The 27,037-nt window shown below is 58.0% G+C and overlaps 1 protein-coding gene across 1 annotated transcript in view; it reads right to left on the bottom strand.

Moving 5' to 3' along the window:
* Nucleotides 1-333: 333 nt before the first annotated feature.
* Nucleotides 334-27,037, bottom strand: part of LOC125436381 (protein unc-13 homolog B-like) — a 102,121-nt gene continuing 75,417 nt past the window's right edge. The window contains 13 exon segments of the mRNA XM_048503317.1: nucleotides 334-1,643; nucleotides 5,160-5,319; nucleotides 5,754-5,846; nucleotides 7,628-7,775; nucleotides 8,542-8,622; nucleotides 9,453-9,509; nucleotides 13,625-13,748; nucleotides 15,295-15,438; nucleotides 15,860-15,948; nucleotides 17,706-17,783; nucleotides 19,599-19,676; nucleotides 20,204-20,347; nucleotides 21,814-21,910. Coding sequence (XP_048359274.1) covers nucleotides 1,358-1,643; nucleotides 5,160-5,319; nucleotides 5,754-5,846; nucleotides 7,628-7,775; nucleotides 8,542-8,622; nucleotides 9,453-9,509; nucleotides 13,625-13,748; nucleotides 15,295-15,438; nucleotides 15,860-15,948; nucleotides 17,706-17,783; nucleotides 19,599-19,676; nucleotides 20,204-20,347; nucleotides 21,814-21,910 — 1,579 coding nt within the window. The 3' untranslated portion in view covers nucleotides 334-1,357.

Here is a 27,037-nt window from a genome sequence, read left to right on the forward strand (position 1 = left end):
AAGCCAGGTGTCACTGCTTCTATATCTGAGCATTTCATTTTTTCTGCCTAAGTGTAGTATTTTACATTGATCTCTATTGAAATTCATTTTGTTAGTTTTGGCCCAGCTCTCTAATCTGTCCAGGTCATTTTGAATTCTGACCCTAACCCTACCCCTCCCAATTTGGTGTCATCTGCAAATTTGATCAGCATGCCCTCTATTCCATCATCCAAGTCATTGATAAAAATATTGAACAGCACTGGGTCTGGGCCTGTTTTGGAATGACAGTACACGGACATGCCCCTCCCCTGCCCTCTGCCCCCCCTCCCCCCATCAGCAAGCAAGCATTTCCAATGCTACTCCAAGATAATTTATTCCAGGCTACGTCAGCCGCTTCCTGCAACACTGGCACATAAAAACAGGGATGAGAAATCACAACAAGGAGTTGGTGGTGCTTCCTCTGAGAGCCCCCTTCTGCTCCACCCAGAGACGAGAGCCGAGCCCAGCAGCATCCGGACGTGTGTTTGAGAGACAGAAGGTTCCTATCATACGGCGGTGTGTTCCAGGGCCAAGACAAAAATAGAAAAACAAGCCCCCCCCCCCAATATTTACAGACCCCTCCCCCCATGTGCAGAGAACTCTGGTGCTTATTGAAAGAGCTACTGGACCAGACTGAGACATGCCTGGAGCAGAGTGCAAAATGGCTCCCCGGGAGAGCGCCATCCCGTGTGGACTGCTCCCTGCAGTGCTTAATAGCAGCCCCTGGCTGGGGGAGGGGGGCGGAGGGGGGGCTCTCCAGGACAAGAACAGCACTGGGTGGGAAATAAGGCAGCCCCAACAGACAGAGAACAATCGGGGGAGGGGAGGGGCGGAGATTTTTGGTCAGCACGGAGTCCCTTTCCCAGCTGGACGGAAGGGCTGTCGGTCACTTCTGATCTAAGTGGGCAGTTAGGAGCCCTTTCCAGAGGTCCTGTGTGCAGAGCCGGGCAACAGCTACACAACAGGCAAGATGCAGCTGCCACGTGAGTCCACCTCAGCCACCTGACCACTGCCCAGGCTAACTCTACCCCACTCACATTCTCTGGAGTTTGCCAGAATCTAGGCCAGTCTGGAACATGGAGGGTTAAAACTTCCTCCAACCCCCCCCCCCCCATTGTAAGCCCCCTCATCTCTGCCCTCCGGAGAAGAAATGTTCTTGCTTAACATGGCAGTTCAACCATCTGGGAATGCCAAGGGGCAGCCCCTCCTTCACCCCCACCTCTGCATCACTCAGGTATCTTCTGCAGAGTGCAGGGAGACGAGGTCCACCTGGGAGGTCAGCAGGTCAAAGGCTGTGTTTCTTGGCACCAGGTGTGTGTGGAGTGGGGCCCCCGGGGGCTCAGCTCCCTTCCTCCGCCGAGCGGGACTCAGACTTCAGCTTGACGAACTCCTTGGCCACCTCGTCGTTGGTCCTCTGCGAGAGAATCCGCAGAATGGTGAGCCCCGTGTCGTCCATGTGCACCCGGGGCCCCAGCGGGAACCAGCACGCGCAGCTCCCTTTATCCGCCACGTCCCTCAGCTGCATCACAGAGATGCCCAGCACGCGGTCCTCCCGCGCAAAGCAGTAGTCCTTCACGCAGATCTGCAGCTCGTAGGCGTCCGGCCCGTCCTCGTTCCCGAGCAAGCTGGAAGAGACAAGAGAGGGTCAAAACCCTAAGACTTGGGATGGATAGTTATAAGATAGGTATTGAACAGGGTATTTTTTTGCACTTATTGCTTTTTTATTATCCTTTTATTATTATTATTATCCTTTTATTATTATTATCCTTTATTATTATTATTATTATTATTATTATTATTATTATTATTATTATTATTATGTTGTTGTTGTTGTTGTTGTTATTGTTGTTATTGTTGTTGTTGTTTAGGTTTGTTGTGTGTTTTGTTACTGTTTTTGTTTTTAAAATGTTTGTTTTAACTGACAATAACCTACAGTATATAAATGCTTAATCCTCAATGGTTATGTATTCAAAAGTTATTGACAATGTTACTGGAAATTGTAATGACTTTTACATTCTTAATAAAAAATTTTTTAAAAAAGAGAGACAAGAGAGAGTCGTGTCATCCGTCCCATTCGGAGGGGAACGGGCTCGTGGGCTCAGCACCCGGCGAGCCACTCTGTATGAACCAGGCTCTTCCTAAAAGGCGGGCCTCTCCCCTCCCTCCCCAGATGCAAAAGCAGCCCCACGTCCTCCGAAAGACATTTTCCCTCTTTGCTGCCTGGGACCAGGTTCTGTCTTGAAAATTCCCGCCCACCCAACCTGAACTTGGAAGACTGTGGCTGGAGACAGCAGCTCCCCCCCCCCCTTAAATCCCACAACCCCCTGACTGAGGAGGAGCTCAGCTGAACTCCAGGGCCTTTTGGGCTGCTCCTAAGGAAAGGGGTTATCTGGACTGTGTTCTTGCATAAGCCTGAAATCAGAAACGAGCGGTGCGTCTTGCCCTTTAAGGTTTCGAGCCAGCGAAACATAGCGGTAAACAGCAGCGGACTCTAATCTGGAGACCTGGGTTTGATTCCCTGCTCCTACACGTGAAGCCTGCTGGGGGACATTGGGCCAGTCACAGTTCTCTCCGAACTCTCTCAGCCCCACCTGCCTCACAAGATGTCTGTTGTGGGGAGAGGAAAGGAAGGAGTTTGTCGGCCCCTTTGAGTCAGGTGTGAATCCAACCTCTTCTTTTTCAGTGGGGAGGAGAGACGGGGCTTCAAGGAGCCCCCAGTTTGAGGCAAGCAGGCAAAGAGCTCACTGGATTATGACAGGGTCTGTCTCACATGGGGTGGGCTGTGGCTCAGTGGCAGAGAATCTGCTTGCGATGCATAAGATCCCCGGTTCAATTCCTGGGCAATGAGGCGCCCCTGCGTGCGCAGCACAACAGTCGCATTTCTCCAGAGCTTTCGCCAAGGGGAGGAACCAGGAAATTCCTGAGTTGCTGCGCTGAAGCAGGAGTTGTTTCTAAAAACCGCCCACGCCCATGGCCATTGCCAAGTTCTGCAGCTTCCTGTGCCTTTGGGGGAGGGGCATCTCCAGTCGAAGCCCTGCAGAGCGGCTGCCGGCCTGAGCAGAACCCCAGAGGTCCAGCTGCATGCGTGGTCAGGCGTGTGAGGAAAGGTCTGTGCTCAGTGAAGGAGGACTGGCAGGAACCATTTTGGGGAGGGGCTGCCTGGTGGCTGGAGCCTGTGTTTTGTGGCTCATTGTGCATGGGGGGGGGGCTTCCTGCTGGGCCTGTCAGAAAGACACACGCCCCCCCCCCCGCTATTCTGCTCTCCCAATCACACATCTCCCAGGAGAAGAGCTCCAGACCGTGGAGTGGACAATAGTGACAAGCAAGAGCTTCTGAAGACCACCACAGTGCAGAACACAGACACACACACCCTGCCCGTAGCCCACACAGATGCTGGAGGCTCACGTGACTGCAGCCATCAGGGAGCCCCCCCCCTGCCCCTTGCTTTGATGTACGTGTTCCTGACATCCTCCCTGGGTTCGGGCAACCAGATCGCATGCACTGTAGATTTTGCACTCAGAACCCAGCTCCCAACTTGTTATCAGGACCAGCGCGTGTGGAAGAGGGGCTCAGGCCTTCCTCCCCCCCCCCCAAGATTAGTCCCGGGGGGCCATGCTGTTCGTGCAAACCAACGTGTGGGCCATCGGTACTTGCGGGTTCCCCAGTATGGCCAACCAACCAGGCCCCTTGGGGTTGTTTGGCCTGTGAAAACGGTGTTGTGCAGGGGGAGGGGGAGAGGTTTGAGCCCCCTCCTCCCCGTGCAGGGTGGTCCTGATCCACACAGAGCCCCAGTACAGGTCTGATGGCCGGCCAGCGTGCAGGGAGGAAAAGACGACACACAGCTGAGCCTGCCCAGGACACACACAGGTGTTGGAGAAGAAATCTGGTGGTCCCTTAAGGCGGGATGAAATTGTATTCCTGCCCCAGCTGCTGAGCCCTCTCCCCTTCAGGGATCTTGAGCAGACCCTCCCTCAAGGAGCCCTTTGAGGCTTGAAGTGCAGAGTGAAAAAGGAGTTAGGTCAAATCAGGAGCACAGGAAGCGCTTGTGCATTTTGCAAGCAACAGGCGTGCTTGGCTCAGCTTCTGAGAAACTGGCCCTCACAATCCCACCCCCCTTGAACCGAGTCGTGGGATTTCTCGCCCACTACAGGGTAATCCAGGAATCAGGGTGCCAGCGGTCAAGGGACCCCGAATGAAGCACCCTCACCCGATCCAATACCTGCCAAAGATGTGGGGCTGTGCCTCTGATTTTTATTTCCTTGTTTAAATGGTTTGTTACTCTGATTTATGGAGAAGTCGATGTATGGCTACCACTCTTGATTGTATTTGTATTTATTGGGTTTATAGACCGCCCTCCCCCGAAGGGCTCAAGATCCTCCTTGATCTGAGATTGCAAATGCCTTAGCAGACCAGGTGATCGGGAGCAGCAGCAGCAGAAGGCCATTGCTTTCACATCCTGCACGTGATCTCCCAAAGGCACCTGGTGGGCCACTGCGAGTAGCAGAGAGCTGGACTAGATGGACTCTGGTCTGATCCAGCTGGCTTGTTCTTATGTTCTTATTTGTGAGCTGCTGTGGATTGCCCACTGGGGAGAAAATGGGGCCAAAGCGTGGCCTGAATAAACAAAGCTGTTAGCTCTGGCAAAGCCTCAGCAAGACGTGGGACTTTCCACCCATGACAGGTGTGAACTACCTGAGCATAACCAGGGAATGGCCTCTGTGCTTTCTTTCCTTGATTTGAATTTAACATGACGACGGTTCCCCCGCCCTCCCTGCGTTTCCTGCACCAAACGACTTCAGGGTCAGAGTCCATTCGGAGTGTCCCACAGACACCCTGGCTGAGTCTCTGCTGCAAGGCTTTCGCCTGGCCCCTCTTCCCAGTGGCCATCCTCACAGGTCTCAAAGTGAGCCCACCTGCAAAAGGGCCCTGCCAGCCCACACTCTCGCTGGTCTCTAGAGGGAAGAGTCGGAGCCCGGAGATGTGTGGGGAGGGGCATGCGTGTTTGACTCCCCCTTCCCCCAGGGTCAGATGCTCTGGCGGGCACCAGCCCTGCGGGGCAGCTCAAGGCAAAGAGGGAGTTTCATCTTGCTCAGGATGGGGACGGAGGGGACTGGCCCCGCACGGGCCGCAGAAAGACTCACAAGTGGAACGTTTCGTTGTACTTTGGAGACCAGCTGTTACTCTTGGACTTGGTGGTGAATTTCCGCTTCTTGTCGCTTTGATGTGGTCCGACCATGGTGACCTCCACAAAGGGGCGGAACATGCCGGTGGTCTGCCACTTCAAGTCATTGGCTGCCACAACTGAAGAGGGAGAGAGAGAAGGAGAGAGGGAGAGGGAGGGAGAGAGAGAGAGGGAGGGAGAGAGAGAGGGAGGGAGAGAGGGAGGGAGAGAGGGAGGGGAAGGGAGGGAGGGAGGGAGAGAGGGAGAGGGAGAGAGAGGGAGAGGGATGGGAATGAACCAGGGCATCAAGAACTTTGCTCGTCCACCTGCACAGAAGCATCCTGAGCTCTTACCTGGGAGAGGAGCCAGGATAGCTCTGCAGAAACTGCTTAAGATCCCACCTCTGCTCACACCTTGAACAGAAAACTGCCCCCCCCCCCCGGTGTGAGGTTTCTCCTTCCCTCCCCCGCCGTGGGTCAGTCTGATGTCCCAGGCCGCACAGGCTCACCACAACCAAAGACCAAGACCTGGGCCGGAAGGCCCCCGCCTGGCAGACGGCTCCAGATGCCCCTACCTTTGACGGTGACCTTGTGCTCTCCGGTGCCCGGGTGTGTGTACAGGTCTATCTGGATAGATACTTCGCCCACGGGGTCGTCCATGCCGGAGCCTGGGAGGGGAGAGGACGTAGCTCAGTGGTGGACACAGAGGAAGGCTCCCGGACCCCAGCATCATTCGAGACCCACCACGTCCCTGCTGTGGCCACTGACGTGCCTCCTGGCTCCTGTGCACGTGAAGGCCAGGTCAACACAGTGAAAACAGTGGGTGGGGAAGCTCCAGGGAAATCAATGCAGGGGGGGGATAGGACAGGTGGAGCTTCACACAACAGTGGTGCCTTTTGCTGGAGATGCACAAACAGGTAACGACAAGGCAAAGACACTCCCAGGGAGGCGACAGGGAGCCTGCACTGAAAGCCACACTCCTGCCCGTTGCCTGCTGCTCTCGGTTCGACGAGCAGGGTGCTGTCCAGAAAGCAGGGCCTTAAAGGGTCGTTGTTGATGCCCAATCCTGCGTGGCGAAGTGCATTCGAGCCACAGGGCCTTGCAAGAGCAGGTGGGCGGCTGCTCATTTTGGCACCAGGAGGGGTCCTGGCTCAGGACATCCCTGAATCCGGACATCCCTGCTCAAAAGGATGTGGGAGAACAGCTGGCGACCGGCTGGCTGGCTCAAGGAAAAACAGCCTCCCGTGTGCCTCGCAGGCCTGGATGGACCCACAGCCCAGTCAGAGAGGCGCATGGAGCAGGGGAAGAGTCACCCACAAGGCCCGGACAAGGATGCGGGGATGGGGGGGGGGGTCAGAGGAGGGTCAGGTGATCGGACAGCACATCTGTAGCCGGCTGCTGCTGAGGGCAACCTGAGCCAGGAACATACCCTTCTCACAACGAGCATCCTCGTTAGCTGTAAACCTAATCCCTTTCCCACAATGCACTGGGGCAAGCAGCAGGCAGAAGAGAGAGAGAGAGAGAGAGAGAGAGAGAGAGAGAAGAGAAGAGTCCCGTTACAACCCGGCCGGTTATGATTCCCGAGCACACGACGTCCTCCTGTGACACACAAGCGGCAGTGGAAACACAGCACCAGGGAGACACAGGCTTGCATCTCTGTGGGCCAGCGGGAGGCCAGGAGGCTGGCAGCGCCAGGGGTCCCCCTAGCCGGCTGCCAGGGCCCCTGTGCCACCGGAAGCCAACGAGGGCCTTCGGGCAGGGAAAGGGCTCCTGAGCTCCACAACGGATGAAGCACGAGGTCCAGCGCTAGAAGCTGCTGCCGCCGCCACTGCCACTCCTGTCACCCCCCTCGGCGTGCCGATGTTGGCTGAGGGCACCACGTGGCGGGTGAGGGCAGCTCGCCTGCTCCCTGCTCCATCCCTGGGGCAGGATCCTTCCCAGCCCTGCCGCTCTCAGCTGCTTCCCCAGGACGGGACAGGCAGGCTCGGGTTGTGATGAGCCCCACGGAGGACTCTCGCACAGCCGAGCTGGATGCCACAGTCCTGCGCCCAGGGCTGAGCGCCGCTGGAACTCTCAAAGCTCTCCCTGCGGCAGATCCGAGGAAGGGGCGCCTCCTGGCACACGGCACGTTGCAAGGGATGCTGGGACGCACCTGCACAGCCAGGCCTCTCCCTCCATAACCAAGGGCTCAAGAGGAACCGTTGCGCTGGAGGTGAGCAGCCACCAGGTGGTGCTGCCGGGCTGTGTGGAGAGGTCAGCTGAGCTGGTTCTGGCCTGGGTCAGTTTGGGGCTCAGGCCATGACTGTCCAGTACCGTCCCCCAACAGGGAATCTGCTCCTCGGCTCAGGCAGACGGCGGCTGCCACATATTGAAGAGGGCGGGGTAGACCTGAATGGCTTCGTACCCCGCCCCCCCAGGGGTTGAAGGGATCCCAGCACGGCGGCCGTACCTTGCGCAGTCTGCGTCTGGACAAAAGTCTTGATGAGGGTGTCTGTGGTCTGGGTGTAGAGGGAGAGGGCGTAGCGCAGGGACTGCAGGTCCGGACTCTTCTCCAAGAAGGTCTTCTTCAGGCCGTTCCCTCCCGCGTGGAAATATTGCTGGGGGGGGGGGAGGGGAGAAGAGAGGTGGATCAGCAGCAGCCAAGGAGGGGCCCTTCCAGACGCTCCCCAAGAAGGCTCCACCTTGAGGCTCCCGGGTAGACCAGTTGGGCCCTCCCCAGACCTCCATCTCTGCCCAGTGCATCTCCCCCCTGCTCCCGCTGCCCTCCTGGCTATGCCCACCCCCAAAGCAGAAATGCCAGCCCCCCTGGACCCAAGAGGACCCCCCTCTCTCAGACGCTGTCAGTGAGAATGACAGGGTCGGAGGAGGTGGGACTGGATTAAAGAGACCTGCTCCCCATTTCTACGACGAGGCAGAGCAAACGCTCCCTCACAAGGCACGGAGACTCCGATGGCCCCACTCAATTATGTCTCCTTTTTAAGCCTGTAGTTTTTCGGGCCTGACCTGGGCAGCCCAGGCTAGTCCAACCCCACCCGTTCCAGAAGCTGAAGAGGTCAGTCCTGGGATGGGAGACACCCCCCCCCCCACAGAGGCAGGTGATGGCAAACTACCCCCGTCCTCTCTTCCCTTGAAAGCCCTCCCTGCGGGGTCAGCAGCAGGCACCTGAGTCGTGACTTTCCAACATCCGGCAAGCTCTTACAAGAGCATTCTCAACCCCCCTCCATGCCTTGAATGCAGGTCTCGTGACCCCCAGTGAACGTGCAGGCTCCGTCTCCCCCCGCCTTCCTCCGCCTCCTCCTCCACCAGCGCCCTCTTGCCCCGCCAGCGGCATTAGGGGTCCCCAGTCCCCACCCTGAGACTCACCTTGATGGTGTCGAGGGCCAGCTCCAGCACGGCGCACTGCTTGGGGGTGAGGCTCCGGGTTTCCTCCCTGACCATGTGATCCTGAAAGAACGGCAGCCACTGAAGTCAGCCCCGGCTTGGAGGAGAGGGCCATCCCCGCAGGGCTGGCCTCTGACTGCAGCGGGGGACAGCTTTCCTCCCACTGAGCAATCTGCCTGTGATGCCTTGTGAAACGCCCCCTGGGGGCAAGGCTGCATGGAACCGGGGCAGTGGCAGAGGGGCTCCCGGGCCCAGTTCTGACCAGAAGGGAACCGGGGGGGGGGAGGATGTGGCTCCCCCAGGTGCACAAAAGAGCCTTCCGTCTCCCAGGCACCGTGCAAGAGCCACACTCAACAGAGGAACCACAGATCAGACTCAGCTGCTAGCTGGACCTCGAACCCCTTCGCGCCCCCCCCCCCAGCATCTCTCCCACGGCTGTGGAGGGCCCAAGGCCTGTCGCAGCCTCCCACCCTAATTCCGGCCCTTCTGGCTCCGAGGCAGGGCTTTGCCCACCCAGCACACAGGTTGTGCCAGAGGTCCCAGCCCCTGCCCACCCTCCTCCCCGGTCCTCTAGAACCATGGTTCTGAAGGGCTCCCCCCCACTCTGCAGTGTATCAAGGGACTGGGGGGCTGTTCCCTCCTTCTCACACAGCGCCTGCAAGTGCCTAGGGGCAGAGGCTTTTTGGCTTCTCTCTCGGGAGCCTTGCAGGCTCTCTGGATGAGCCGGGAGGGGCTATAGTTTGGGCACGGGAACTCCCCAACATCTTGTTGGCAGGAAGGGCCACACTCAGCACAGGATCACAGCAACGCCACCAGACACGACACAGACACTGAGCATGCTCATGCGCGCTGCACGGGCCACAGGCTAGCTACCACAGTTCCGACGCCGATACCTTCAGCTTCGACAAATGTCCCAAATCCTTAGCAGCGCTGAAAATCAGTTGGGTCCCCTACGGATGCGACAAGCGAAAGAGGGAGAAAATTACAAACCCCGACGGGAACATTCGTGCTCAGGAGAGAGAGAGAGAGAGAGAGTGTGTGTGTGGAGGGGGAAGGACTCACAATGGCCAGAAGTGGCAGCTCAGCTACCTGGAAAAGGGCTGTCATAAGAACATAAGAACGAGCCTGCTGGATCAGACCAGAGTCCATCTAGTCCAGCCCTCTGCTACTTGCAGTGGCCCACCAGGTGCCTTTGGGAGCTCACCTGCAGGAGGTGAACGCAATGGCCTTCTGCTGCTGCTGCTCCTGAGCACCTGGTCTGCTAAGGCATTTGCAGTCTCAGATCAAGGAGGATCAAGATTGGTAGCCGTAGATCGACTTCTCCTCCATAAATCTGTCCAAGCCCCTTTTAAAGCTATCCAGGTGAGTGGCCATCACCACCTCCTGTGGCAGTATATTCCAAACACCCATCACCCGTTGCGTGAAGAAGTGTTTCCTTTTATTAGTCCTAATTCTTCCCCCCAGCAACCTCCCTGCCAACTCCTGATACTACTTGGAGGGGGCAAAACAGGGTGGCAGTGCCCGGGGGAACGCAGAGCTATGAAAACGAGATGCAGTCTTGAATTCTTGCAACCCCAATCGATGCCTCTTTGATATGTGTCACCACTGCCGCCTGTGCATTCTTTCCTTGGCCTGGGCGTTATGGAGACTGCTCCCCCCAGCCCCCCCGCTGTGCTGAACCCCAGCCTGGAGAGGGCAGGCTGTCGTCTGCTTTTTGTGTGACGGAGCAGGCCGTTGTGGGACAGGCAGCCTCCTAGTACTGCCAAACACCGGGGGTCAGATCCTGGGGAGGAGATGGAGGAGCCGGCTGGCCAGACAGCCAGCCTGCAAACCCGTCTCCGACAGGAATTGACCTTGTGACACAGCTAAGGCCGTTCCTCTGGTTGGCCCGGAAATCACGCAGCAACCAGGCCTTAGAGAAGCTGCCTCCCAGTCCTGGCTCCCCTTGGGCACCACGAGAAGATCTGACCCCTCCTGTCAACACTGTCAGAGAGAATCTAATGCGGAAGAGAGAAGCCACTGCTACAACAGGGATCATGCCCTCGGCCGCATGCAGAGACACACCTGGCACCCTCTCCCCATCAGCCTGACGAGATGACTCCCTGGCAAAGCCAACAAGACCGCGCACACCCCTCCTTCCCCTCCTGCCTTCTCCAACAACGAGCTCAGAAAACAGACCTAGAAGTCAAGAAACTCCTGGCTGAAATTCTGCCTCTGTTTTTCTGGGGGGTTTTGGGGGGAAGTCATCCTGCTCTCAGCTTCAAGCCTCCCCTTGACCTGTACCTTCAGGCTAAGATCACCGGCCTACCTCCCAGGGCTGTCGTAAACACCACCAGGTGTTTTGAATAACAAGCTGGCTCCTGCCCCTCCCCCAGGAGCCCCACTGCTGAGGACAGCCCTGCAGCCAGCCACGCAGCCAGCGGATAATGCAGGAAGCACACACACACACACACACACACACACACACACACACACACACACACACCAGGCCCCAGAACCCTCCGCAGAAGCAGCCCCTCTTCTCTGCTGCCCACAGACACCGACTGGGCACTGCAGAAAGCTCCCCACTGGCACGCTGCACGATGGCCACCTAAGGATGCCACCAGGTGCCCAGGGTGGCATGCAGCCTTTCGGCGCCCACTGGCAGTTTTTGGCCCTTGGGAGGAGAGCCTCGCTGGCCGGCACCAGAGCCACCAGAACAGCCCTGACCCGACGGATCCCTGCCCACTCAGAGCTGCTGGGAGCCTGCCGGAGATCCCGCCCAAGGCAAGAGGGACCCGGAGAGGACCTGGACTCCCAGCAGCTCCGCGTGGGGAGGGCAGCCCTCTCAGCTGGGCAGCAGCTCAGCCCCCTCCTCCACCGCTGGGGCAGCGGCTCTCTGCCCCACAGCCCTTCTTGCAGAAAGGGGCGCGGAAGATCCATAACAGACGACACCAAATAACAACGCCCCAAAGACGAATTTACTGTGTTTTCTGTTTCCACGGCCCCCACAAACCCACGTGCAGTTGGCACCCAGCAAGGATCACGCGCTGCTCCAGGTGGAGGCCCCACCTCAGGCGCCAGCAAGAGGCGTGGGCACCCCGGGGGCCTCTTCGTGACCGCTGCCCTTGCAGGCACAGGTGGCACAAGAGAGGCGACAGACTGGGGTGGGCAGGGTGGGCTGGGCGCCCAGCGCTTATGCAGCCTGTAGCCTGGGGCCTGCCTTCCCCTCCTCGGGCTCAAACTGAGAGCCACAGGAGAACATAAGATCATAAGAATGAGCCAGCTGGATCAGACCAGAGTCCATCCAGTCCAGCTCTGCTACTCTGGTGGCCCACCACCAGGTGCCTTTGGGAGCTCTCATGCAGGATGTGAAAGCAATGGCCTTCTGCTGCTGCTGCTGCTCCTGAGCACCTGGTCTGTTAAGGCATTTGCAATCTCAGATCAAGGAGGATCAAGATGGGTAGCCAGAGATCGACTTCTCCTCCATAAATCTGTCCAAGCCCCTTTTAAAGCTATCCAGGTGAGTGGCCATCACCACCTCCTGTGGCAGCATATTCCAAACACCAATCACACGTTGTGTGAAGAAGTGTTTCCTTTTATTAGTCCTAATTCTTCTGCCCAGCATTTTCAATGAATGCCCCCTGGTTTTAGTATTATGAAAAAGAGAGAAAAATTGTCTTTGTCAACATTTTCTACCCCATGCATAATTTTATAGACTTCAATCATATCCCCCTCAGACGTCTCCTCTCCAAACTAAAGAGTCCCAAACGCTGCAGCCTCTCCTCATAGGGAAGGTGCTCCAATCCCTCAATCATCCTCATTGCCCTTCTCTGCACTTTTTCTATCTCTTCGATATCCTTTTTGGCGACCAGAACTGGACACAGTACTCCAAGTGCGGTCGCACCACTGCTTTATATAAGGGCATGACAATCCTTGCAGTTTTATTATCAACTCCTTTCCTAATTATCCCCAGCATAGAGTTTGCCTTTTTCACAGCTGAGTGGGGAGTTGTCCCTCTGGTTCTGCTGCTGCATCAGAGAAGTAGGAGGGACGGCTCCCTCAACAGCCTCTCATGGACCGGCCGGCAGGTATGCCAGAATGCCTTCCCAGAGGGCAGAAACTGCCCAAGAGAGACATTGGTCCCCTGCAGGCAAGTACACCTCTACACACGGAAAGGCAGGGCCCCAATCCACGCACGCTGCTCGGCACCTCTCACACTTCAGTGGAGGAGCACTCCTGCCTCCTTCTCCAAACAGCTCCGAGTGGCTCTAAGAACGTCAGAGGGGCCACGACAGGTCAGGCTGAAGGCTCATCAGGTCTAGCCTTCTGTTCACACAGTGGCTGACTGTCTCCATCGAGGAGGCCCTCCATATCCCCCCGTCCGGGGTCTCCAGCACACTTGCACTGGAGGGAAGCAGCATGTCTAGTAGCCCCGTCTGTCCACTTCCCTTTTAAAGCCTTCCAAGTTAGTGGCCGTGGCCAGCAAGTCCCCCAAATTAACGACATGCAGTGTGAAGAAGCACTTCCTCTTTCCTGTTCTCAATCTCCCGTTCTTCCTTTTCTCTCCCTTTCATTTTTCCTCACGACTCCCAAGTGGTGAGAGCAACTGGCCCATGGAGACCCAGTGAGTGGCCGTCCCTAGCCTGACGCTGTAAGCACTGCACCCTACTGCTGCACCTGGGCCATCCACTTCACTGGCCAGGCCAGCCGAGTGCGATTGCGACACAGACGTGCCTTCTGACCCCCTCCGGGGCTCACTGAAGTTCACTCTTTGGTGGTTGAGCACTTCTGCAAAGGACCCCGCCCCAAGAGGAGGGGGGATTCTCAGCCTCTGGCTCAGCACTTGCACTCTGACACCCCCCGCCCCCAGGATAGATTGCACAGAAGCTATTGACAGGACGGCCCACTGAGCAGCCCCCCCGCCCCCCCCCCACCCTCCAGACCACCTATGGCCCTGCAGGAGGCCGAGAGCTGCAGCACAGTCGCTCCCTTCTCCAAAGGTCAAGCTCAGCCCGTTCCCACTCCCCTTTTGCCCGCCCACTCGGCGCAGTGGTGGGGCGAGGGAGGGGGGGCTGTCGCTGACCGTGTGGCTGGCCAGCGGCGGCAGGACGATCATCTTCTCCAGGGTGTTCATCACCACCCTCCAGAGGTCCTTCAGCACCCGCTTCAGCACCGTCTTCTCACACACGTCAGCAAACAGGGTCAGGCTGCAGGGGAAGAGACAGGCAGAACCTCACACGGGTGTTTCTGGCCATGCGCAGAATGCAGCAGCCACTCTGCCCAGGCTTCCAGAGACCGCATCACCTGCGAGGCAGCAGGATGCAGTGGTTAAGAACAGCTGGACTCCGATCTGGAGAACCAGGTTCGATTCTCCACTCCTCCACATGAGCAGCAGGCTCTATCTGGTAAACCAGGTTTGTTTTTCCTGCTCCTCCACATGAAGCCTGCTGGGTGACCTTGGGCCAGTCACAGTTCTCTCAGGACTCTCAAAGCCCCACCTGCCTCAAAGGGTGTCTGTTGTGGGGGGAGGAAGGGGAAGGAGTTTGTCGGCCCCTTTGAGTCCCCCTCCAGGTGAGGAAAGGCGTTTGTGTGTTTGGAGGGGGGAGTATAAATTCAGACTCTTCATCTTCTTCTGTGAACATGCAGGTTCTACAAAGATGTGTCACACACAAACCTTATTTTTATTGCATTTATACTCGGCTTTTCTCCCTCGTGGGGATCCAAAACAGTTTATTCGTTCTCCTGTCCTCCATTTTATCTTCACGACAACCCAGCGAGGTAAGTTAGCCAGAGAACATATGACTGGCCCAAGGCCACCCAGTGAGGGGGGATTTGAGCATGGGTCTCTCTCCCCGCCCCTTTCCAATATTCTAACCACTAGTCCTCATTGACTCTCCTGTCCTCTCCTTCCTTTCAAGCCGTTGAAGGCAGCAGGCGTGGCCACCCCATGGCTGCATTGACTCTCTGAGGATTCCAGGAGTTGCCAGGAGCCCTCTCAGGGCTTTGCCAGGCAGCTTCCTGGGTTGGGGGGGCAGTGGCAGAAGAGCTGGGACAGCAGGAGGCAACCCACGCCCCCCCCCCCAAGCAGGGCAAGCAGGCGTGGAGGGCTGGCTGCTGCTGCGGCAGATGAAGAGATGGCAGCAGAGGCAGGGAGGCAGGGGCGTGGCTGGGCCCTGTGTTCGGACAGGCAGGAGCCTTCAGCTGGGAGACGGAGCTGGCAAAGTCCACGCCAAGCAGGGGAATGTCCGTAGGGAGGGAAAGAGCGGCTCCCGGGGTCTCTTTCAGGGCTGGAAGTCAGCAGGCGGAGGGGCGGCCGGCTCAGGTCCCCTCGTGCCGGGGAGTTGACCCAACCCGTGACTTGAGAGGGGGCTGAGCGCTGTGGAAGGAGGCCCGTCTGGCGTAGCCCAGCTGCCTCTCCCACTCCTCAGTTGCAGCTGGAATCCCCTCTCCCTTATTCTTGCCAGAGAGGCAGCATTGCTGGAGATAAAGGAATGGATCCTGGGAAATGGGTGGTTTGGGGAGGGCAGAGAGTGAAGCCACCCGTCCATCCTCCTGAGCGCCCATTTTCTTCAGGGGACCTGATCTCTGAAGAGATCTCCAGACCCCTCCTGGAGGTTGGCAGCCCCAGCCCCAGGGCCCTCTTGGAGCCAGAGAGGTCTCCACCAGGCTGATGTTGAAGCCCTCTGCTCACCCCCCCCCCCCCCCCACACACACACACAATCCCCCCGAGGCTCATCTTGCCGCCATCCTTACTTCCCATCCAGGAAGTCCATCAAGGGCCGCAGGAAGTTGTCTGCATCTTGGGCCACGACGTTAGGAGGGGCGTTTCCGGCCCCCTTCACTTGGCACAGGATGTCGGACATCTGCTTCACACACTCCTCAATCCGGCTCTGGAAACTGGAGACGAGACAGAGGCGGCAGGAGTGGCCACCGACGGAAGAGAGAAGCATGAAAGCCCCGGACAGAGACCCCCTCCCTGGCATCACTGACGGGACCCACACATCCCACACGAGGGGTTTTTCCTTGGGGCCGGCCGTCTAGAGGAGGGTGTTCTTCTGCTAGGAGTACCGGGGTGTGCGTGCGTGCGTGTGGGGGGGGGGACGACACCCTCGAGGTTCCTCTCCTGTGCCCTTGTTCCGGGCGCTTTACCCAGCGGCCAGCCAGAGCCTGGGGAAGGGCTCCCAGCAACTTCTGCAAGCGGATTTAACTAGGTCAAACCCCCCAAGGGCAGCCCCCCCCCCCACCCTCCCCACACAGCTCCAGAGATGAGGAGCCCCTGCTCACCCGCTGTGCTGGAGGAAGGAAGGAAGGCACTCACCTGTTGCCAAAGATGATGCTCAGCTCATCCAGGACGTTGTTCAGTTTCACCTGCAGCTCCTTCAGGGCATCGCTGGCTTCTGGATCCAGCTGTGGACAAAGGGAGGGGGCTTGAGTCGGGGGGCGTGCGCAGAAGGTGGGCCTGGGCAGAGGGGCCCTGAGGAGAAGAGTGGTGGTGGTGGGTCTCTAGGTCCAAAGCCTATGCATCACTAGAAGGGGCACAACAGCTGGAGCCACGGGCAGCCACCACAGCTCAGCTGCCCGGCAGGCGGCCCCATCCGTTACTGGCAGCTGAGTCCGTACGTGCTATGCAGACTAGGAGAAGAACAGCCTACTTGCAGGACCAAGAGTCTGCCCTCCATGGGCACACTGTGCGGGAAGCCCTGGACCCCCACTTGAAGGGAAACCAGAGTCGTTGGCAATGGGGGTGTCAAAAGCAGCTGCTAGGCGGAGAGCAAGCGGCGACCCCCTCTGGCACTCTCGGCCCCTGGGCTCAGCCAAGCTTCTTCAAAGTGCACCCAGTTGGGCCCACTCCCCCCCTCGCCACGGCCACGTCTCCCGACTGATGTTTTAGATGCTGCTTGAAACTGTACCAGAGAAAGCCAGAGTTGCCGAGTGGAGCCCCCTCCCCTCCCCGAGCGGACTAGGACCCTCCCTCCCTCCCTCCCTCCCTCCCAGTTCTAGCCTGGGGCTCTAGCAAGCCATCTAGGTAGGGATGGATTGGGAGAAAGCAACTTTGGTTCTAACATCGTCAGGTAACTTCTGTTCACCATCCTCAGTCTTGAGAAGCATTCAGGGAGAAAGAGAGAAAGACAGACAACAGCTCAGGTCAAGCGCAGCCCCCTCACAGGCAGCCGTTCTCAGCTGGAATCAGGTTCAGGCCCAGCCCTGTCTCCACACGGGGTGGCCCAAAGGGGTGTCTACCTGAGCCCACGGACTTCAGCAACGGAGCCCTGTCCACACACACTCAGGCCGGGATGCCGGCAGGGCACGGACTCTCCCAGGCCATCAGGGGGGCCCGCGGGGCCTTCTGCACGGAGGGGTGATCAGCCCTCAGCCGCTGCGCTTCCCTGGAACCAGCAACTTCAGCCGTGGGGAGCAAACTATGAGGCGGAGGGAGTGGGCCTGAGCCTGCCTGCCTCACAGCCTTCCCAGAAACGGCTGCAGCACCTCTTGGCTAACTCTTTGCACGGGAACGGGCGCTTTCGGTTCCTGCTTCTGCACGTGGAGCACCCTTCAGGGGAAGGGACGTCTCAGAAGATGGAAAGGTTTGCAGTTAGAGAGGCATCCCATACATTTAATAAATCATAATAATAATTCCCGTGGGCACGACCCCCCCCCCAGTGACCCCACCCCCAATTGAGGCTGTCGGCAGCCTCAATGTCTGGGATGTCCATTCCTGAGAATTCTCAGGTGGGGCACTCTCTGCACCAGGGCCTGGCCAACTGCACGATTCCTGAAATGAGGCCCCCGTGGCTAACACTTCCGGGCTGGGCATCGCCGCGTGCCACACACACACCTGCCAGCGCCAGGCAGAATTGAGACCCTGCAGGGATCAGGGCAGCAGTCGCATTGTTCCACACGTGTCCCTCTTGCAGAACTATCCCAGCTTTCCTGTGGCTCCTTCGGGGCACTGGACCGGCTCCTGCCAGGCACAGACTGTCCCCGCCCTCGGTGCCCGCGGAAGCCGCTGCTCCTGCTGCTGGCCTGTGGCGCAGCGTCTGCCCTTTCCCTCGTGGGCCTCTCCTGCCCCTGGATCCCCCCGCCTGGGCGACGAAGCCTCCCAGGGCACAACCCTCCCGCCGCTGGGCTGAGGCTCTCGGAGGAGCGCCAGGCCTCCCGCTCACCTCTTTGCCACCCATGGACTCGAACATCTTCTCCAGCTGCACCCTCAGTTGCTGGACGTTGTTCATCAGGATGCAGGGCTGGAGGCAGACAGAGGGAGGGAGACAGGACACCCGTCACTTTCCCAACGGGACACAGCACCACGTTCTCTCTGGGAGGCCGAATCCTTCCCCCGGTCATGCTGGGAGTGAGTCAGGCCAAGCAGACGTCCCAGCCGGCAGCCACAGAACTGATCTGCCTCCCCCCCACCCCCATGCCCTTCAGAGGGCAGCTGGGGCAGGAAGCCGGGGGGGGGGGGGTTGAACTGAGCCAGCAGCAGGACAAGGGCGAGGCAGCTGGGCCTCTGCCTTCGACTGAGTCAGGCCTCAGGTCAGTCTCACCTACTTGGACCGGCAGCAGCTCTGCAGAGGTTGGCTCCCATCACCAACGGCCTCACCTTCTCAGTTGGAGACGCCCGGGATTGAACCCAGATTTTCTGCATGTCAAACAGAGGCTCTACCACTGAGCCACGGCTCCACGATGGGCTAGACAAGGCTACTGTTAGATGGATTTCTAATTGGTGGACTGACCGAACCAAAAGGGTGCTCACCAATGGCTCACCTTCGCCCTGGAGAGAAGTGATTAGTGGGGTGCCGCAGGGTTCTGTCCTGGGCCCAGTGCTGTTCAATATTTTTATTAATGACTTGGATGATGGAATAGGCTAATCAAATTTGCAGATGACACCAAACTAGGAAGGGTAGCTAACACCCCAGAGGACAGAGTCAGAATTCAAAATGACCTGGACAGATTAGGGAGCTGGGCCAAAACAAACACAATGAGTTTCAACAGAGGCCCCTTCCGCACACGCAAAATAATGCGTTTTCAAACCACTTTCACAACTGTTTGCAAGTGGATTTTGCTATTCCGCACAGTTTCAAAGAGCACTGAAAGCAGTTTGAAAGTGCATTATTCTGCATGTACGGAATGAGCCCGAGATAAATGTAAGAAACTAAACTTAGGCAGAAAAAATAAAATGCAGAGATATAGGACAGCTGACACCTGGCTTGACATCAGTTACACGCGAAAGGGATCTGGGAGTCTGAGTAGACCACAAACTGAACATGAGTCAGCAGTGTGATGCGGCCGCCAAGAAAGCCAAAGCAATTCTGAGCCGCATCAACAGGAGCGTGGTGTCTAGATTGAGGGACGTAACTACCTCTCTGTGGTGCATTGACCGAATTGATGAAGGGTCTGGATTCCATGCCCTATGAGGAGAGGTTTAGGGAGCTGGGGATGTTTAGTCTGGAGAAAAGAAGGTCAAGGGGTGACATGATAACCATGTTTCGATATATGAAGGGATGTCATGTTGGTGAGGGAGCAAACTTGTTTTCTGCTGCCTCAGAGGCTAGGACCAGGAGTCATGGGTTCAAGGTGCAGGAAAAGAGATTCCACCTAAACCTCAGGAAGAACTTCCTGACAGTCAGGGCCGTTCAACAGTGGAATGTGCTACTTCGGAGTGTGGTGGGGTCTCCTTCTGTGGAGGTTTTTAAAGAGAGGCTGGATGGCCACCTGTCAGGAGTGCTTAGATTGTGTGTTCCTGCATGGCAGGGGGTTGGACTGGATGGCCCCTGGGGGTCTCTTCCAACTCTAGGATTCTGTGAACTCTGAGCCTCCTCACAGGAGAGAACGGTGGCGTGTAAATCCAAACTCTTCTTCGGGTTCAATCCCTGGAATCTCCAGTTTGAAAGAGGTGCTGGCAGCAGATGGGGTGGCCCCTGGAGAGCGGCTGCCAGCCTGACTCAGAGGACCGGTCGCCTGCCTTGGTCTGAAGCAGTTTTGTGCTCCCATCTTGTTACAGCGCCAGGAGGGTTTTGCAGACGACGCAGCTGCCACCTGGGCAGGACTGAGGGACTCACCAGCTTCTCCTTGAAGCAGTAGGACTGGAAGCTCTTGGAGACAATGTCCGCGTACTGCATCAGCACCTTCCCGATGGTCTGGAAAGAGAGGGGGCAGAGGTGGGATCCAGCAGGTTCTGACAGGTTCTCAAGAGTAGGCTACTAATGATTTGTGTGTGCCGAGAGGGGGTGACTAATGGGTGATTTTGCCACGCGATTTTTGCCTTAGTTACGCCCCTCCTCTCAGCAGTAGTGCGCAGAACTTGAAGCAGTCTAGCAGGAGGTGCACCGGCATGTGTGGCAGCCTGCGCCTGTGTGCATTCGTTTCCCACCCAAGGACCGGCGCAGAGGCTGTGTCCTTGCCACAGCCCCGCCCAGGAATGCCCCGCCCCCGGAATGCCCGCCCCCGCCCCCGTTGTGCCCCGCCCAGCCCCATTGGTGCTACACCACAGTTTGAATCCCACCACCAGGGGAACCTGTTACTAAAATTTTTTGATCCCACCACTGAGAGGGGGGGCCGTGGGTGAATCCGGCCAAGGCAGCAGCAGCAGCAGCAGGTGGGGAAAGAGTGAGCCCCTGCCCACACAGGCTACCCCTGCCTGCCCACCCCGTCCCCTGGCTCTGACCTTGGCGAAGCGCCGCATGTAGTGGGCCATGATGGCCGGGTCGGGGCAGTCCAGCTTCTTGAGGATCTCGAAGCTCTGGTTGAGCTGGGTGAAGACGTCCACCACCGAGCAGGAGAAGAGGGCGTGCTCCGACGTCTGCTGGAACTGCGCCCGGAACACAAGACAGCCGAGCTCACCTCGGGAGGGCCGCACTGAACAGCACCTGGGGCCACCGGGACTCCTCCTTCCCCTGTCCCCCAATGTCCCTCACAATAACCCTGCGGGGAAGGCCAGGCCATGTGACTGGCCCAAGCTCAGCCAGCGAGCAGAGTGAGGATTCAAGTCTGGGCCTCCCAGATCCTAGCACCGCACTCTAACCACTACACCACAGTGCCTCTGCAGCCTTTCTCCCCGCCTGTCCCGCCTGGCTCTGCCCTGCAGCCAGCCCCCACTCCGGCCGTTGCCACCTCCAGAGCCGCCCAGCAGAACCTGCAGCAGCACAAGCAGTTCCTGGCCAGAAATAGGTCCAGTGTCTGAACAGGAGGCCTTTGAGCCCGAGTCCTTCCTGCTGCGTAGGAGACCCTGGATGGGTGAGTGGGCAAGGGAGACCTCCGCGGAGACGCCAGGGGCTGGGTGAACAGGGGACGGGCTCTGACAGAACGCTCCTCGGCAGCGGCATCCCTGTTTCCCAAGCACACGAGCCTCGAAGAACTTGATCTTTTCCCATCACAGGTTTCTCTGGCCCTTCCTGCCAAGGAGCACCCCATTGATCCTCACAACGACCCTGCATGGTATGCAAGTCTGGGAGTGACTGGCCCACAGTTACCCAGTGGTTCCATCCACGTAATAGTGAATACCTCTCTCAGGCGGGGCTGCCACGGGGCAGGGCAGGGGGACAAATGCCCCGGGTGCAGAGATTCTCTGCCCCCACCCCTCCGGCAGCCCCCACGGACCGGAGCAGGCTGCTCTTTTAACTGTAAAAGATGAGTGAGGTGCGTTTGGGGGTGCGGGGGCGCAAGGGGAGGGGCACGGGGGCACAGGTGCTATTTCGCCCCGTGTCATTTCCCCTTCCTGAGGCACTGACACCTCTAACATACTTTCTGAAAAGGCAGGCCTGCCTCGGAGAACAGCAGCAATGGAAACGAGTCATCCGCAGAGTTCACACCACAAGCCCCGACACCTCTTGGCGCCGGGGAGAGCGGATGTCAGGGGACGCTGTTCTCCTCCTTAGTGAGCCACACCCCCCCGCCAGTTTCTCCATCCCCTCTTGCCACCTTTCCAATGCCAGCCTGCGCACGAGGGCTCTTCCGCCTGCTCCTCCTCAGACACACGAGTCGGGAAACGCACACGGAGCAGGGGCACGTTCGACAGGCTCCCCAGTTGCCACAAGAAGCAAGATGGCACGGAGGAGGGCCGGCCTAGTGGCTTTCTGCGCGCATCCTCAAGTACATTAATATGATCCGTATGGGAGGACGGGGGAGAACCAGGAGCCCTGCCCCCACCCCCCCACCCCGCAGGGCGACAGCAAGAGAGATCACCAGGAACGGCCCTGATTTCTTCAGCAGACTGAATGCTTTCGTTTGTCCCACCCCCACCCCCCAGCCAGGGGGCCTGCCAGCGCCCCCACGCACCCCGTCTTTCTTGTCTCTCTCCAGGGCTCCGTGCAAGAACTCCAGAGACACGTCTTCGTTCTCTTCCAGCCACTGCATGACAAACTGCTCAAACCACCTGCAGGGGAGAGAAGAGCAGAGGGGGCAGAGGGTCACCGGCCTGTTGTTTGCACACCGACACCCCGTCTTTCCCACCGGCTCAGGGGTGCTCACAACACAACAGGCCCAAGAGCCAAAATAGCAGTGCACCAAACACACACACAGAGGGAAAAAAATGCTGTTGTGCTTTCAGAATGGCTCACATCTCTGAGAAATAACCGGGCAGGGAGCACAAGACAGAGGGGGGAGAAATGCCGCCCCTCTCTTTAAGGGGGGGGGGGCGGGGAATGACACCGTGCCAGGAAACGGCAGAGCAACCAGTCTGGCTCAGAGACCAAGGAAGGTGCCAGAACCATTAAGGACGCGGTCGGTCTGCCAGTCGCTGGAAACACAGGCAGAGATTCAGACATGGATTTGCCAAAACTACCTTTGATTTCAAAAAGGCATTGGACAGCTCCCTCCACCCCCACCCCATAGTTTGGTTGGCAAAATGGCTGGATGGGGGCAGGAGATCCAGTGAGATCTGGTGGATTCTTCAGAGGCCTTTTAGAGGCCCGTCTGCAGGGAAGCTTTGCAGAGCTCCAAACGCTCCCAAGAGCTCATCCCTGGGTAAACAGAAATAAAATTCCAAACAACCTGGACAGTTTCCGCCCCGCTTATCAGCCCAACGCAATGAGCTTCAACAGAGACAGACACAAACTTATCAACCGAGGCAAAAAGAGTCCTCAGAAACGTGACGGGGGATGCGACGTGGCCGGCGGAGGCCCCCCAAAGGCTCTCGGGACTGCAACAAATCGCCACGTGGTCAGCGGCAGAAAAAGGGAATACAATTCTGCGCTGCGTTACCCGAAGCAGAGCACGGAGGACACGGACGGTTCTCGTTCCACTCCACACCTGTCAGAGCTCAGGACAGCTCCGAACCCCACCATTTGCAGAAAACGCCTGGCACGTGGGAAAGGGTTGCAACCAAGAAGGACCAGAAAAGAGGCCCAGCAGCCGGGCGTGGCCTCGAGAAGACCCCCAGGGGGTAGAGGTGCCTGCCCCCTTGAGCACCACCCTCAGAAGGGCTGACCCAGGGAGGAGGGCCTTGGCTCCTGCTTCTCGAGAGGGGAAGAGCAGGTGGGGTGTCTCTCGTCTGAAGGACCTGCTTGTGGATTGCCCATAGGCTGAGAGGGGGGTGCTCCTGGGCTCCTGATCGGCACTGTGCTTGGAGAAGGGGCAAGTGAAGTTTGTGCCTGGCTGAAAAAGAGAGTCCCCTCAAGAACTCGGAAAGAAGCCGTTATCAGATGGCTGCTTCCCGACCCTTTGTTGGCTGAGGAAAAGCCCGTTTCCCACCTGTCTTTTCAGGGGCGCTGCAGGGGGTCCCCGAGGACTCATCTGCCCTCGGCCCCTCTCAGCCCGGCTTCAGCTCTGCATTTGGAACCACGATGGCTTTCACCGGACTGTAAAACTGGGCAGCAGCCAGTCTGCCCCCCCCCCGCCCCCCGGAACCAGAGGTGGGATGCAGCCCATTCGCACCTATTCGGTAGAACCGGTTACTAAAATTTTCTCAGTTCGGAGAACCTGTTATTAATGATTAACTCCACAAGGGACAAGGGGGTAATCTCTGTCTCTGGGTACAACAAATCTCGTCAAGTGGGGGATGCAAAATCGCCCCCCAGGGCCCCTGCGGCCCCCTGCCCCCCCCCCACGTGTATATGATCTGTATGAAATAATAAAATATATAGTAATTCTGTTTTTTTTGTTCATTGGTATAAAGGTTGGGAAAGTATTATAGGTAAAGATTTTTCATTTTTCCCCTTGAAATTTATGTTGGAAAGAGAGGAGTTTAAAACTACTCTTTTAGATTAAGGATTTTGGATCTCTCCCTCTGTTAGTTTTCTTCCAAGTGGAATAGATAAAGTAGTTACAGGAATCTGAAGGGGACGTAGGTCCTTCTGCTGGCCGGGGCTGATGCGAATTGTAGTCCATAACATCTGGAGTGCTAAAGGTTCGCCACCACTGCAATTGTTTGCTCAGGGTTTAATGGACAGTGCTCAACCTATAATTTTGGGGTGAGAAATAACAGTGTCCCTGCCTGCATGCTCTGCTGCTCAACTGGGGGTGCAGGAAGCCTCGATCCAGAAGGGCCCTCGAGCCCCCCGTGGGGACACGGAAGTGCTCTGACTCATGGAGGTGGCCTGAAACGAGGCCCTTTGCTGCGCTACTTCCAAGGCGACAGCCAGAGGCCTGCTGGGGGACTTGGCCTCTGCTGGTGGCTAGCCCAGAATTGGCACACAGAGACGTTTCCTTCCTCGGGCACAAGGGACAGGTGGCCCAAGAGAAGCCCAGGGTTCAGAGACACAGGAGGGCAGAGAGTTGAGATCAGGACCGCTCTTGGGGTCCCGGAAGACTCAAAACAGCCGCAGAGGGAGGGAGGGAGGGAGAGGAGTCCCGGATCAGGACTATGGATGAGGGAGACGGAACAAATCCCTCTCCCCAGCCATTTTCCTGATACACGTCCCTGATAAGTCACCCCTCGTGCCTCCTGCCTCTCCCCCCCCCCCCAAACAGCCAGGAGCAGGTGATTTTAGATCGGACACAGGAGCCGCAGGGCTGCCCACGGAACGGGGTTTAGCCCCCTCCCCATCTTCGTAGCCAATGCATGTTGCTGCTTCGATTACAAAATGCAAGAGACCGGAGACTGGCGGCTCAGGTCTTACAGGTACATATTATTATACAGGTACATATTATTTTATATATCTTTGGAGGGCAAATGGAGGAATGATTGGAATTCTGGTCTTGGGGACCTGGGTTCAAGTCCCTGCACTGCCTTGAAGCTCACTGAGTGACTCTGGGCCAGTCACTTTCTCTCAGACACAGCATAGCCTGCATTGCAGGGTTGTTGTGCTCATACAAAGGGAGAAGGCAGCATGCTATCTCGAGCTCTCTGGGGAAAGAAGGCCCCAAAAGAGTGTAGACGTTTCAGACGTCTCATCTTGCAAGCCGCCCAGAGCAGCTGCTGCTGTTTCTCCTGGGGAGTCGGATGGCTTCTTCAACCGGCACATTTAGAAGAAGAAGAGGAGTTTGGATTTATATCCCCCCTTTCTCTCCTGCAGGAGACTCAAAGGGGCTGACAATCTCCTTGCCCTACCCCCCTCACAACAAACACCCTGTGAGGTGGGTGGGGCTGTGGGAGTGTACAGGCTAATCTGAATTCCCCAGATAAGCCTCCACAGCTCAGGCGGCAGAGCTGGGAATCAAACCCGGTTCCTCCAGATTAGACACACGAGCTCTTAACCTCCTACGCCACTGTTGCTCCTGGATCTAGGCCCTTTTGCTCCAAGGAACCAAGTGGGACTTCCTCCCCCCGCACCCCCAAACACCAAGTGCTTGCAAACATGGTCGTGAGAGTCAGCCAAGAAGTGCACTGTGCCATCGTGCCCATGGATTGCAGCCCTCTCCAAACTGGCAGCTGCGCTGATACAAATGGCGCTAATTATGGGCTGCTTAAATTTGCACAGAACGTGAGAGACGCAGCCGGTGGGGGGGGGGGGGCGGGCGGCAGGAGCGTGACGGGAAGCCTGAAATAACCCTTCACACCTCGAAGCAGAAAGGCACAGCCGGCCTCATCCTGGAAATCCAAAGCGAAGCTGCTCTGGATCGGAGCAGAGCCCGTCTGCCCCACAGCCGAGCGGGTGTCGGCTCGTGCCAGTTTGGTTCTTCCAAAGCACCCACTGCAAAGTCTTTTGTTTTTGTGAAATTTCACACAGACTGGACCTGCAGGAAAAGTGCAAAGGAAGACGGCCCACGAACTCTGCAGCCGGCTGTGCCTGTGTGCTCCCCAGCTGCCCGCGTCCTCCTTGCGGGAGATTGGGCGGACTGGCCCTAGCCCCATCCGGCCCAGCTGCCGAGGCCTCCCGCCCCCAGAGAGGATGCTGTTTCTGAAGGGCTTGACGGCAGGGCCGGGACTACGGCTGGAGCCAGCGTGGGGCCAAGCAGATCTCCCTGGAGTCAGAAAGGAAAGCTGCAAGGGATTGTGGGGAGGCCGCTGAGCAGGGATCGGCAGCCAAAACCGAGAGCGCTCAGAGCAGACTGGACCGGCGGTCCGGGCTCTGATGGCCAGGCTCGGCGGAAGGCAGCTCTGGGGGAAGGATGGCTGCCTGGAGACGAGGGATGCCCAAAGCAGCCAAAGTTCACCCCTGGACTCCCCGACTGCTCCAAGGGTCAACTTGGCCACGTCCCTTCCCCAGGGCTGGGAGATTCCCGGGCTCTGGGGTCAGCAGCTGGCCAGCAGAGCAGAAACGCTTCAGCGCTCGTGCAGGCAGACGAGGAGCTCTGGCCCCAGGAGACGCGCTCAGCAGCCCCCCTGGACTACGCAGCACACGCTGCCGTGGCTCAGAGGGCAGGCAGGGCCCTGGAGGAGCAGAACGGACCCGGGCCTCCATAAGAACATAAGAACGTAAGAACGAGCCTGCTGGGTCAGGCCAGAGTCCATCTAGTCCAGCTCTCTGCTCCTCGCAGTGGCCCACCAGGTGCCTTTGGGAGCTCACCTGCAGGGTGTGAAGGCAAGGGCCTTCTGCAGCTGCTGCTCCCGATCACCTGGTCTGCTAAGGCATTTGCAACCTCAGATCGATACCACTCGCCATCTCAGCCTCATCCCGCTTGTCAACGAGGAGACGAAGAAAGGAAGGGGAAGAAGGCGGGGGCTCAGCGGGGCCCCCTCCTCCCAAGCCCCCCAGGAATGGGCCGAGGCACTCTGGCCCCCGTCCTTCCGCCTCTGGCCCACACAGCCCAACTGGGGCTCCAACTGGGAAGTTTGCCTTCAAGTTTGCCTTCACTTGTTTGCTGACATTTGGAGAGAAAGCAGCAGCAGAGACATTTTAATGTCTTCTGTAGGCAACGAAGGCGGAAATCATTAGCAAAACAAACGACTCGGCTCCTGACGTGCGTCCAAGTCGGCACCCTGCCCTCAGAGCTGCCGAGAGCCGGCTCAAGCCCAGGGCCCGGCCCAAGAGCACAGGCAGCACAGACGCAGCCCCCCGGCCAGCAAGGAGCCAAGCGCACCCTGGCAGGGAGCGCACTGCAGGTGGCCAGCTGACTCACACGTCCCTTTGTTACCTGGCCGGGCTCCAACTTGGTCCCACGGATCTGATTCCAGGCTCTT

This window comes from Sphaerodactylus townsendi, linkage group LG07, assembly GCF_021028975.2.
Source record: "Sphaerodactylus townsendi isolate TG3544 linkage group LG07, MPM_Stown_v2.3, whole genome shotgun sequence".
Taxonomy (NCBI): domain Eukaryota; kingdom Metazoa; phylum Chordata; class Lepidosauria; order Squamata; family Sphaerodactylidae; genus Sphaerodactylus; species Sphaerodactylus townsendi.